Source organism: Nicotiana tomentosiformis, chromosome 7, assembly GCF_000390325.3.
Source record: "Nicotiana tomentosiformis chromosome 7, ASM39032v3, whole genome shotgun sequence".
In the NCBI taxonomy this organism is placed as follows: Eukaryota; Viridiplantae; Streptophyta; class Magnoliopsida; order Solanales; family Solanaceae; genus Nicotiana; species Nicotiana tomentosiformis.
In genome coordinates this window covers 67,692,642-67,706,445 of record NC_090818.1, presented here as the reverse complement: position 1 = coordinate 67,706,445, position 13,804 = coordinate 67,692,642, and the positions used below count along the sequence as shown (strand labels likewise).

The 13,804-nt window shown below is 39.2% G+C and overlaps 1 protein-coding gene and 1 long non-coding RNA gene across 2 annotated transcripts in view; one reads left to right on the top strand and one right to left on the bottom strand.

Moving 5' to 3' along the window:
• LOC138896512 (uncharacterized) overlaps window positions 1-9,287 on the top strand; it is a 28,136-nt gene extending 18,849 nt beyond the window's left edge. The window contains exon 3 of the long non-coding RNA XR_011409808.1: window positions 8,945-9,287. This is a non-coding gene — a long non-coding RNA (uncharacterized lncRNA). The remainder of the gene's footprint in view (window positions 1-8,944) is intronic.
• A 1,740-nt stretch (window positions 9,288-11,027) lies between these two features.
• On the bottom strand, window positions 11,028-11,921 carry LOC138895734 (uncharacterized). Its single transcript, XM_070180458.1, has 2 exons — window positions 11,722-11,921; window positions 11,028-11,610 (listed from the first exon to the last, which is right to left on the bottom strand). The coding sequence occupies exons 1-2, from the start codon at window positions 11,919-11,921 to the stop codon at window positions 11,028-11,030; spliced, it is 783 nt and encodes a 260-aa protein (XP_070036559.1).
• Window positions 11,922-13,804: the final 1,883 nt, after the last annotated feature.

The window sequence follows — 13,804 nt, the reverse complement described above, 5'->3', positions numbered from 1 at the left end:
GCGTAGTCATACAATGAAATAAAGCATATATTAGAAGAATACATAATCAAACAAGGCATAAAGAAACCTAAAACTACTCTAAATATGGTATAACCTTGGTCCCCATATATACGCTCGTCACCTTGCATATGTAATACCCCCTATTCAAGTAATATATGACAATCAAGTCCGTTTTAAGTGAATTCTCTCTTGACAAGGTTAGCCAAGAGATGTACCTCTTTCTGGTACCGCCTCAACCTTCTGCAATCATTTTTCCTTTAGAAATATCCTCAAATTTAGCCAAATAATACTCAATAAGGCCAAACAATCACAAAAACCAATTCCAAATAATAAAGCTCCAATCTTTAATCAATTATCAAAAATTCAACTCAGGCCCACATGGTCAAGACCGGAGTCTAGGACTGGATCCCGTTGATCCATAATTTCACAAGTCTAAATATGTGATTAGTTTCTAAATCCAAGTCCAAATCAATATTCAAAACCTCAAATTATACTCTCTTAAGTTGTAGACAAGAACCCCAACTTTCACTTTAATATTAAAGATTTTAGGTGGAGAAATTCATGAAAAATTAAAATATATTATCAAAACTAAGTAGAAATTACTTACCCTCAAGATTGTAGTGAAATCCCTCTTCCAACATATCCTTCTCTCGTTCTCCAAAACTCAAAATGGTAAAAACAAGCTAAATCCCAAAATTTAGACATCAAATACCCCTACCAGTACTACACATCGCAATCGCGATGCCTACTCACTCAATCATGAGGAACTGAGCTCCACCACCTGAATTCCCTCTTAAGAGATCGCGACCACACTCACACGTGAAGCTCCACCTACCACACCTACGCGATCGCGGACCCTTCCTCGTGATCGCGAAGCACAAGCCCCTGACTCTTAAACTGTGATCGCATCCTACCTTATGCAAACGCGTAGCACATACAGACAACACCTTGTGATCGCGAACCTCCTTCACACAATCACGAAGAATAAAACTTCACCTGCCACCATCCTTTTATATGATCACGACATACGCCACACCACACAATCGGGAAGAACAACACCGACACTAGAAATCAGCAATCTCATCTTAGCTCCAATAGTTTGAAACCACCCCAAAATGCATCCAAGCCCCTCAGGACCCCATCCAATCATCCTAGCAAGTCAATATACCTTATTCAAATTTATCCAAAGGCTCAAAATACTAAGAACAACATCAAAACCAAGAGTTGCATATCAAACCAAAAACTTCAAACTTTCTTATGTTCAAAATTTCAACTTTTGACTAAAGTATCGAAACAACCCCAGGCCACCAGAGGCCCGAACAAAACATAAGTACAAGTCCAAAATCACCATATGAACCTATTAGAACCTTCAAAATATCAATCGGGTGTCGTTTACCCAAAAGTTAAACTTTGGTCAACTCCTCCAACTTCAAATGTCAAACTAGGAACTAAGTGTTCCAAAATACTCCTGAACCCCTAGTGAACCAAACTATTTATCCCTACAAGTCATAAAATATCAAAGCAACCTACGGGAAGCATCAAATTAGGGAACGTGGCTTTAGAACTCAAAACAACCGGTTGGGTCATTACAATAATACAAGGTATGCATAACCCTCCATTTGTAGTATCAACTATATGAACTTGTTTTTGACGAGCTCAGAACACACACTTAAATTTTACTTGCTAAGCAAATATAGTATAGTATAATATCGTATTCACAGGGATTGGATTTAAACAGTATTCTCATAGTTTCTAGCTTGGTTACTATCCAGGAGAATCAACAGTTGGGATTTATGTGATTAATAACTAAAATTTACTAAGAATCTAAAGTTATTGACTAATGATAATCGAAACAAGGAATGAGCAAAGAAAGTTATCAATGGGAGAAGATAGGGTTTTGATGGGATAGGTGCAAGATAATTATTCGGGATCTAATTCTAGATAATTCACTTTTAATGTTCAAGTGAGTCTCTTGAATTCACTCAATTATTAGTTCAAACATTCAGCAAAAACTCCTCTATCGATTAAGTCTTAACCTCACGAGATGAACTAATTTAAGCATATGAAGATATGCAAGAATGCGTAGTGGATTGGTCTTTAGGAAAACTTCTTTCGATTATTCTCCTAACTAGGTTTAATCAATAATTCAACTAGCCCCTTTCGATTACTAAGATGAATTAATGAACTCAACCAACAATATAATGCAAATATATCACAAGTTATGCCTCTCTCGATTACATGAACAAGTGAATATAGATGTAATAATTAAATCATCCAAAGAAAGCTTCAATACATAAAACTAGAGTTATAATCCACCAATAATCATCAATACTCCAAATTCATCAAACTCTAAAGAGAACTACTCCATAGATATGGAGCAATTCATCACAATTAAAAATAAAGTATAGGAAAACATAAATTCAATCCAAACTCGGGTCTTGAGTGAGAAAGGAATGATGAAATTCTTGTGCTTGTGTTCTTCCAACTCCTCCTTGGACTCCTTAGGTCAAATATGTGTCAAAAGTCCAGAAAATAACGTTTTCCCATATATTTATACCAAGTAGGGTCAGGCCCAGACAAAACCTCCTTTTCCTAGCCGAAATAGGATAATAACTCTGTAAAAAATACATAGGCGTGCCGCATGGGGCGACGCACCATGCGGGGAATTAGTGGAGAAATCCAGAGAGCTCAACATCTGTCAGGCAGCCAAAATTACACTGCTGCGGTGCGGTGGGCATCGCACAGTGCGTCGCTTTAGTGATGTTTTCCAGAGAATTGGCAAATTTCAATTATTCTACTATTTTGTCTTGTGTAATGATGAATTGGACAGACACTTCATGTGAACACGTCACTTGCATGTCTCAATTTGGAGGATTCAATTCCTTAACATCTTATGAGACTTTTGGCTAGCCACTTCATGGTGCATGTCTTCAAACAAGCCGTGATAGGCCATTTACATGGCCTTGAGCATTTTTCTTTCACTTTTTATATACATACGCGGTACTCGATCCCGTCTTATTTACTTGGGCTTTTTCTCAGACTTCAAAGCTTCCAATAACTCGAATTAGCTCTACTACATCTACATAACTCGAAATCACCCCTACAAGGCATAAAACACACAATAAATGCAAATCACTACCAATTAAAGCTCAACACAAATAAAGTGTAGTAAATTTGAGTGCAATAAGCGACTAAAATATGCAAGTATAGCCTACCATCAGTATTTAGTCTGATTTGTCAATCTTTTTGGTAAAAATGCTCACCTGAGTCATCAAAGTCGTTGTATTCTCAACTATCGAATTATTTAGATCAAGACCACTGAGTGGACAAAGGCGTGAGTATGGTATCTCTCATCATCCATCTTGAATTTTGAGCTATTTTCTCACGAAGATTCTTGCACTTTGTGAATTATTTTGTCAAGAATGTTCCACCTGCTGAATCATTAACATTAGCCTTCAGACTATCAGACACCCCATATAGAATTTCTATCCTAATATCTGATCTGGAATACCATGGTGTAAATACTTTACTAATATTCCCTAGAACCTTTCCAAAGTTTCTAGCAAAGTCTTAGTTGGTTTCTTCCTGAACTGCAATATCTCATCAATTTACTTTGTAGTCTTATTGGGTGGATAGAACTTGTTCAAAAACTACTTGACCAATTCTTCCCAAGTAGGTATGGAGTTGATGGGGAATGAATTTAGATAAGTCTGTGCTTCTCCAGTCACCAAAGATGGAAATAATGGCAGACAAATTGCTTCCAGTGTCACATTTTGCTGCCTCTAAGTGACACAAATTGATAGAAAACTTTTTAAACACTGTAGTGGATCTTCAATGTAATACCTAGAAAACAGTCTCATGTTTTGCAGCAAATGCATCATGTTGTTTGTAATTTGAAAGTTCTCCACTTATATCTGAGGGACTGTAATACGGTTGCCAGATTGTCAGCAGTGAGTTGTGCCCAGATATAAAGAGCAGCTTCTGGCACAAGAGGTTCCACAACCCGGTTGTTCTGATTGTTCGGGCCATTATTGTTCAGGTTATCACTCATCTCGATCTCACTTTCGAATTTCTCCTGTTGAATATAGTCCATATTCCTTTAATTAAAGAGTCATATCATAACTTAAGATAGGAATGATTTCAAAATAGTATAATATGTGATACAATCATAACATGGTCCGAACACGACCAAAACAGTACTATCCCCAAGAACTAGGTAACACAAGTACATGAGCAACTATTGAATAAGTACAAGTCTAAATACATAACCGAAATTGCTTGAGAGAAAGAAAATATACAGGAGATAAATAAGGAGAGGGACTCAGGCACGGCAAAATGAATCCATGAGGTACAGTTCACCCCAAGTCTTTGAGCAAACACCTAGGCTCAACAATAGGCTACGTTAGTACCCACCTGAGGATCTGCACAAAAAGATATGCAGAAGCATCGTATGAGTATACCACAGTCAATACCCAGTAAGTGTCAAGTCTAACCTTGAACAAGTAGTGGCGAGGCTATAAGCATCATGATACTTACAACAAATATATAAATAACAGAGCTTAGAACTGAAACAGTAATTAGTCTCATGATTAAGAAGTATCAAAGATATCAACAGTCGAAAGGTAATAAGCATGATTTCTCCAATTCAAAGATAATCATAACGCCGCTCAAATATGATATTTAAAGATGGCATGTTTCAATCAATGGACTCTAGGCTCCCAACTAGCATATATAGGTGACATGCTACAGTTAGCATTTAAATGAATGCTTCAAAATGAATCAAGGATGTCAATACATGCTCAAGACTCTATATTTTACCATGACTGGTACAAGATCCATGTATCCCGATATAAAATCTATGTAACACTAAAAACTGATAGAAAATCCACGTATCGATTCAATACATAGTCCATGTATCGACCACGCTCACAAGGCCCGAAGTAACATAGGTAATAACCTGACTCCAAAGGGATGGATCCTTATCGAAGCGCAAAAGGAGCTTGATAGCACACTTATATTAAATATCTGCTTATCATGTCCTGTGCCATAACTGTATTTTAACCACATGACCTTGCCTTTTGTGCCACATTCTCAGTCCAAATCAAGTGTCCAAATACAATACGTATGCATATGCCCAAGAATTAATAGATAAAAAAATGCGCAAGGACTTAAAAATAATCATGCGGATATGTGCTCATGGAATTTCTATATGACTACGGATAATTCAAGCAATTCAATATATCAAGAATAAGCTCACATGCCTTCATGAATAAGAGAGCGAAGGTGGTCATATAGGCCAAATAAATCATGAATCAAGATGAACACATAATCAAACAAGGCATAAAGTATCTCAATTCGTCCCAGACATGATATAAACATGGTATGTGCATACACGCTCTCCACCTCGTATATACACTACCCCAAATACCTTAAACACATAGCAATCAAGTTAAATGCTAGGTGTTTCTCTCTTAACAAGGTTAGCCAAGAGACACTTTTTTTCCGGGCTAGCTTCAACCTCAAATTGCATCAAAACCTCATTCTAGCCCTCCAATCACGCAAATCCAAGCCCAACATCATCCAAGGAAGTCAAACAATGCTATAGGAAGCGATCCCAAACCATAAAGTTTCGATTTTGATGAATTCCTAAAATTCAACAAAAGTAAACCCAGGCGCGCGTGCCCAAAATCCGAAACCAATATCAAAATCTGATGACTCAGAACCTGCGAGTCTAAATTTCTAATTAGTTTCCATATCTGGGTCAACATTAATGGTAAAACTCCCCAAAATATACTCTCTTAATGTGTAGACAAAAATATCAAATTTCCTTTTAAAATTCCATGTTTTAGATGCAGAAATCGATGTAGATTCTTAAAATATAATCACAAATAGATAAACATCACATACCCTCGTGCCTTGTATGAAATTCTCCATGAAAAATCGCCCCTCTCTAGGGCTCAAAATATAAAAGAATAGGTAAAAGCCCCAAAAATAGAAACTTAAATATTTTTTCCGAAAGTACCCTTCGCGACGCGGCAAAAGCGCTGCGTTCATGAATCAAAAATGTTGCTGCCCTAGAAAATACTCTACGCGATCGCATAAAAGACCAAGCGATTGCGAAGGTCTGCTGCTCCCATAACATCACAGACGCATCTGATCAACCGAGAACCCGATGAAGAAACAACAACTACTCTCTCCCTCTATGTGAACACGACCAAAGACACCCGAACGTGTAAACCAGTCTGCTCAAAGCAACGCGGAGGTGAACCACCTCAAAACATGCCCCAGCCCCTCGGGACCCCATCGAATCATGCCAACAAATCCAAATACAATATTCAAACTTATCCAAAGGTTTGAAACACCGCAAATAACATCAAAACCACGAATCGAAGATCAATATCATTCTCTTAACTTTCAGATATTCCAACTTCGCCAAACTCATCCGTGTCACACTTAGACATTTCGGATCACATCCAATTTTGCGCACAAGTTCCAATCAACTAAATAAACCTATACAAGGTCTCAAAACCACAATACGTATATTTTAACTTTTCAAATGGCCAACTTTTGATAAATAGAGCTAAAACCTTCTAGGAACATCCAAATTTAAATTCAAACATATGCCCAAGTCCAAAATTACCTTACGAAAACCATCTAATCCCGATTTCGAGGTCGTTTATCTAAAATTTAAGCCTTGGTAAACTCTTCCAACTTAAGGCTTCCAAATTGAGAATCACTCTTCCAAATCAATCCCTAACCTCTGGAACATCAAAACCAACCATATATGCAAGACATAATACATCATACAACTACTCAAGATCTCAAACCGCCGAACGAAATGTTAAAGCTCAAAATAACCGGTTGTGTTATTACAAAATATCTAATATGTTCTTTTTCAAGCAACACATAATAAATAGGCACAGTCAATCGAGGATCATTCAATCAACTAAATTAATCATATAATTGAACAAGTATGAAGTTTGATTATAGTAAAAAGTAACAAGATATTCATTCTTCAAAATGTTCCATCAAAATTCTAGATAATAGGATTAGCTACTCATGATAGTTTGCATGACTACAATATTAGAATTAAAAAAATAACAATAACAAACCTAGTTTAATCTCACGAGCTGGGTCTAAGGAGAGTAGTGTAAGGCCCCGAAAAATATTTCACCCAAAACCTAGGGTTTCGTGATGCTGAGGTAGGGCAGCGCGGAACCGATCTGCGGACCGCAGATCTGCCGCAGACTGAAGTAGAAATCTGGGCAAATTTTCGGACCATTATGCGGTCTAGTATGCGGCCGCATAATCATTTCACGAGCTGCACAACCCATCACAGATCCAGCATGAAAATTTCTGGAGGGAAGTTCTACGGCACATTATGCGACCGCAGAATTGGTCTGCGGACCGCAGACTGGTCGTAGAGTGAGGCAGAAGTGCCCAATTCTGGAGGTACATTATACAATCCATTTTGCAGACCACAGAAGCGTTATGCGGCCGCATATACGACCACAGATCTGTGTCGGGGCTTTATTTTTCTAATTTTTTTACCCGACCCTATTTTGATTAAAAGCCCTTGGGGCTCGTTTTGAAGGCAAAAACCTGTCATTTTAGAGAGAATATGGGAGTGTTCTATAGAGAGAGAAGTAATCCCAAGTGCTTTGTTCATCAACATCTTGTCCAAGCTTTGAAATTCAACAAGAAATCTCACAAGATTTTCATCCAAGAGGTAAGGTTCTAACCCCAGTCTTCAATTTCGAATTTAGGTAGAAGATGGGTAATTGGGAGTATAATTCTTGAGTATGAGAGTTGTTATTTATGCATGCATGTAGCTATGAGGATGGTGGGGAGGTAATTGAACTAGTATGAGTAAACTCTTGGTATTGAATTGGTTGTGGAGTGAAGGAAATCTTGTGGGAGAACCTTGTAATCAAATTCGCACACCTAGTATTTGATAAAATGCTCAAATGCGATAAAACCATGAATATATTCCTAATTTGTGTTCAATTTTGCTATGTCTCTAAATAGATCAAAGTTGCTAGGATTTTCGAAACTGTGTAGTGAATTAAGGAAAGCTCAAAGCGAGGTATGAGTGCTAAACTATTTTTCTGGTATTGGAATTCTCGTGTTCTTACAAAAATCCATCGTGTGATGTTCGAATATGGAACGCTATTGATGTGGGGTATTCAAACTAGTAGAATTGATTTTTGATTGGCATAACGTGTCAGAACCCTCGTGTGTTAACGATTCGCTATTTTTGGCTTAATTATGTTATACCTCCTTAGGGAAGAAGATCTTATATGAAATCAATGTGATTAAACAATTATTTCTCATATAATGAAACCTTATGAACCTACTCTTGCTAAGGCCAAAGGTGCCAAATGGTTGATTTGAAAAAGGAACTCTTTTGTACCAACTATTATCATTTTGGGAATTCGAAGTATGGCATTGTGAATACACATCCACCCGCATACATTGGGGTGAGGCGACATGGCCGCTTTGTGTAAAGTTGTGGTCTTATGAATATACCTCCACCCACATACATTGGGGTAAGGTGGCAGAGCCGCTTTGTGTAGAGTTTGTGGTATTGTGAATACACCTCCACCCACATACATTGGGGTGAGGCGGCAGGGCCGCTTTGTGTAGAGTTTCTGGTATTGTGATTGTACCTCCACCTGCATACATTGGGGTGAGGCGACAAGGCTGCTTTGTATAAAGGTAGTTGTAGAGGATCCCCGACTTAAGAATTTATAAATATTATTGAAAGCTCTTAATACATTTTTATGGCTTTAATGGATAACTAAGCCTTTTATTGCTACCATGATTCATCATATTCATGTTGTATTTCCAAGTCCTTGCATAAGTTTTTGGTTTTCATACTAGTGCTATTCGACATGTACTAACATCCATATTTCCGGGGGTGCTGTATCTTTAATGGATGCAGGTAGTTCCATAGCGGAGGGCATTGACTAGTGATAGCGGTACACTCTCTTCCTGGTTGGCTTGGTGAGCCCCACTTCATTTCGGGGTTATGCATCTTTTGTTGTATGTGCATTATGTTTTGAGGTATAGCCAGAGCCTTGTTATTGGCACTATCATTGTACTCTTTTGTATCTATTAGAGGCCCCCTAGACAGGGTGTGGGTTGTGTATTGGTATTGGGAAGGTCAAGATAGTAATGTCGTATGTGTATTACATATTCCAATTCAACTATGAAAGTGTATGTATTTTGAGACTTTATAAATGAAGTAACTAATGGTGATGGAATTAGTGTTGTTCATGAACCCTCTTGGTATTAATTAATGAAGTTTACCTTCTCTTTATTTATAGGTGAATTGGGTAGAAGGAAATCTAGCAGGCTTGCTCGATCGGGTTATCTCGGTTGAGCATCGGTCGCTCTCCCCGAGGTTGGGGCATGACAGGTAATGTGTACGCATACCTTACCCCCACCTTGAAGGTAGAGAGGTTGTCTCCAAAATAGACCCACAACTCATGAAATATGAAAAGAAAAGTAGTAGCACCAAGCAGTAACAAAAACAAGATAGTAAGAAAATAAAGTGAAAGGAACAACAAGTAATGCTAAGAATAAAATCTAACAATAATAAAATACAAGACTAACACTAACACTCTCGACTACCTACTAGTTGTTTATCTTGATTTTTAACCTCCACACCTTTCTATCAAGGGTCATGTCCTCGGTAAGATGAAGTAACGTCATATCCTGTCTAATTACCTCTCCCCAATACTCCTTTGGCATACCTCTACCTCCTATCAGCTCATCCAACGCCAACCTCTCATACCTCCTTACTGGGGCATCTGTGTTTCTCCTCTTCACATGCCTAAATCATCTAAGCCTAGCTTCCCACATCTTGTCCTCCATCGGGGACACTCCCACTCTGGCCCGAATATCTCCATTCCTAATCTTATCCATCCTGGTATGCCCACAAATCCATCTCAACACCCCCATCTCTGATGCTTTCATTTTTTGGACATGCGAGTTCTTGACTGGCCTACACTCAGCCCTATACAATATAGTCTGTCTCACCACCACTCTATAAAACTTGCATGTAAGTTTAGGTGGCACATTATTATTATATAAAATATTGGATGCTAGCCTCCACTTCACCCACCTCACTCAAATATGTTGTATAACATCTTTGTCAATCTCCCCATTTCCTTGGATAATAGACCTGATGTACTTGAAACTATCTTTCTTAGGGATAACTTATGTATCAAGCCTCACATCTACGTTGTCTTGTCACTAAACTTGTACTCCAAGTATTTTGTCTTGGTCCTACTCAGCTTGAACCCTTTAGACTCTGGGGTCTATCTCCAAACCTCCAGTCTGGCATTAACATTGCCTCGTGTCTCGTCAATCAGAACAATATCATCTGGAAATAACATACACTATGGCATCTCCCCTTGAATGTGGCGTGTCAGTGTGTCCACCGCCAAGGCAAATAAAAATGGCTAAGAGCTGACCCTTGGTGCAACCCCATCACAACTGGAAAATTATCCGAGCCCCTCCTTCCACCCACCCCACCCCATCCCTTGTCCTCACCCGAGTCTTAGCTCCAGTATATATGTCCTTAATCACCCTAGTGTAAGCAACAGGAACACCTCTAGCCTCTAAACATCTCCATAGAACCTCCTTTGGGACTTTGTCATATGTCTTCTCTTAATCAAAGAACACCATATGCAAGTCCCTCTTCCTATCCTTATACAGCTTCACCAACCTCCTTACTAGGTGAATGGCTTCCGCAGTCGAATGCCTCGGCATGAATCTGAACTCATTTTTGAAAATAGATACACTCCACCTCACCCTCGCTTCCACTAGCCTCTCCCAAACTTTCATAGTGTGACTACCAGCTTGATACCCCTATAGTTGTTGCAATTTCGGATGTCATCCATGTTCTTGTACAACGGAATCATCATACTATACCTCCATTCTTCAAGCATCTTCTTCGTCCTAAAAACTATGTTAAACAACCTAGTGAGCCATTCCAAGCCTACCCTGCATGCGCTCTTTCAAAATTCTACAGGAATTTTATTTGGCCTGGTCGCTCTTTCCCTACTCATCTTATGCATAGCCCCCTTGACTTCCTCAATTTTAATACACCTACAATAACCAAAACCACAATGACTTTCAGAGTGCTCCAAATCACCTAACACTATATCCCTCTCCCCCTTTTTGTTTAGGAGTTTATCGAAGTATGCTTGCCATCTACGTCTAATATATGGCTCTTCCATCGATACTCTGTCTTCCTCGTCTTTGATGCACTTCACTTGGTCCAGGTCACGGGGCTTCCTTTCTCTCACCTTGGCTAGCTTGTAAGACTTCTTATCCCCACCTTTGTATCTAAGTTCTTCATACAAACATCTAAATATTGTAGTCTTAGCTACCATAATCGCTAGCTTCGCCTCCTTCTTAGTCCTCTTGTACCACTCTCTATTCGTCCTTTTCTCCTCCTCGCCATTGCTCTCCACCAGCTTCCAATACACTACTTTCTTGGCTTCTACCTTTTCTTGGACCTCTCCATTATACAACAAATCCCCCTTGTGGCGACCAAAGTAACCCTTCGAGACCCCTAGTACCTCTCTAGCAGCTTCCCTAATGCAGTTCACAGTCGTGGTCCATATACCACTCGCGTTCCCCCTACTCTCAATGCCACATAGCCTCCAACTTCTCCCCTAACTCCCACGCTTTGTACCATTATCACACTTCCTAATGAGTAGGTAGTCAATCTGGGTCTTAGCTGCCGCACTCCGAAAGGTAAACACGTGTTCCTTCTTCTTTGGAAAAATTGAGTTAGCTATCACCAAATAAAAAGCTTTAGCAAAATCCAACAGTGAAGCTCCACCTCTATTTCTATCCCCAAAACCAAAGCCTCCATGCACATTATCATAACCCCCGAAAGTCATCCGGATGTGTCCATTAAAGTCCCCTCCGATGAAAAGCTTCTCAGTTAGTGGAATGCGAGCACAACCTCATCCAGTTTATCCCAAAAGCGCCTTTTGACCTCCTCATCCAAGCACTAATTACATTTAAAGTCAACCCTCTCACAACTAACTTAATAGCCATCAGCCTGTCGTTCACCCTTCTAACCTCTACCACTAGCTCCCTGAGTTCCCTATCCGCCAAAATACCTATCCCATTCTTACTCCTCCCGCTTCTAGTTCCTGAGTATCACAGTTTGTACCCGTCTATATCTCGTGCCTTGACACTACCCATCTAGTCTCATGGACATAAGCTAAACTAATCCTCCTCTTCTAAAGGATTTTTGCTAGCTCTATTGACTTCCCTGTCAAAGTCCTTCCATTCCAAGACCCAACTCTCAGCCTTGAGGCTTCCTTCCTACCCTAGCTCCCCGCCCTCCGCTCCACCCGAGGACACGACCTTATTCAACCATTGCTTAACCCAACCACTATAGTCTAAGGGAATACAAATCTAGCACTACCACTAGTATCAGCTAACAGTTAAACTAAAAATATACTACTTACAAGAGTCAATACTAAGTGACAGGCAAACAAATATGATCAAGCAAAACAAATTACGATAAAACAAGAAAAGGTAGAACCCGGGTTGTATGCGGTACACCAAGGCAACTGGAGAGAAAATTTGAGGTATATATAATCTGTCCGGAAGTTGCTGGAATCAATGGAGTTCACCGAGAATCTGTCCACACATCAAAAAATCAGTGAACCTCTCCGAAAAATCACTACAGCGGCAAACTTGTCCAACGAAACAAATGCACACACAGACACACACACAAAGAGAGAGAGAGAGAGAGAGAGAGAGAGAGAAGAAGGAGGGTGAGAAAGAGAACCAACCGAGCGATAGGGGTCATTGAAAATACACTATAGGGGTCTCCGAAAAATCATAGCAATCATCGAAATCTTGCTCGTTCGGGCTGGTCGTAGCACACACCCACACACAGAGAAATGAGGAGAAAAAAGAGCACCGACGACGAGGTCTAGGGCACCAGGAGCGACAGGCCAAAAGAGAAAGGAAAGATATAATTCATTACTAGTAATAGATAAAAGAAGTAGAAAGATAAAAACTCATTTTCGAATCTTTCGTCTTTCTCCTTACTTGTTCTTGACTTCAAAAATATTGTGAGGCCCTTCAAAAACGGCTCCAAGTTGTATTTATACAGAATAGAATTGATATGTTGTGGTCTTGTGCTCTCCTATTTAGGACAGGAAAAGTAAGTCGCATGCCTAGGGCTCGCGCGATACGAGACCCCTTGGCATGCTCCCAGTTCTTCTTCTTTTTTTCTTGCACAGAGAATTGGTGCCAAAGTTCCATTCACTAGTTGTGATTCACGTTCAAGGCCCTGGCGTGCCTGCTTTTTGCGCGAGGTGCCAATTGTGACACGCTCCCAGCTTTTGCTTCTCAACTTCTTCTTGCATCAAATCATCCTATTTTCGTCAACTTTCATCAAAACTCGTTCATACACACAATAAACACGTAATGAGCATATTGCATGTTTATAAGCATATGATCTCACGCAACTCACATACAAAATAATACGAAAACTTATTTAAAGCCATGTATTTTTTTATCATTTATCAATGTGCAAGGTCATATCAAATACGTTCATAAAGTATGAAATTATGTACAATATTTCATCAACAAATAAACAAATATAATTTTTATTTAAAACATATTTTAGCTTAACGTATGATTATGCATTTATTCCTTAACACATGGTGAGATACGCATCCACTCGCCCTTATGAGCACGAGTCCATATTTAAACACGTTTTCATTAAAAGCATTTAAAGCATGAATTTTGAGAAAAA

What these genes read in the sequence shown, in the direction of transcription:
- LOC138895734 (XM_070180458.1), bottom strand. Translation starts at nt 11,921, where the DNA reads ATGACTTTCGGGGGTTATGATAATGTGCATGGAGGCTTTGGTTTTGGG. An exon ending in GACTACCTACTCATTAGGAA is followed by an intron (nt 11,611 to 11,721) that starts GTGTGATAATGG and finishes GAACTGCATTAG; the next exon opens with GGAAGCTGCTAGAGAGGTAC.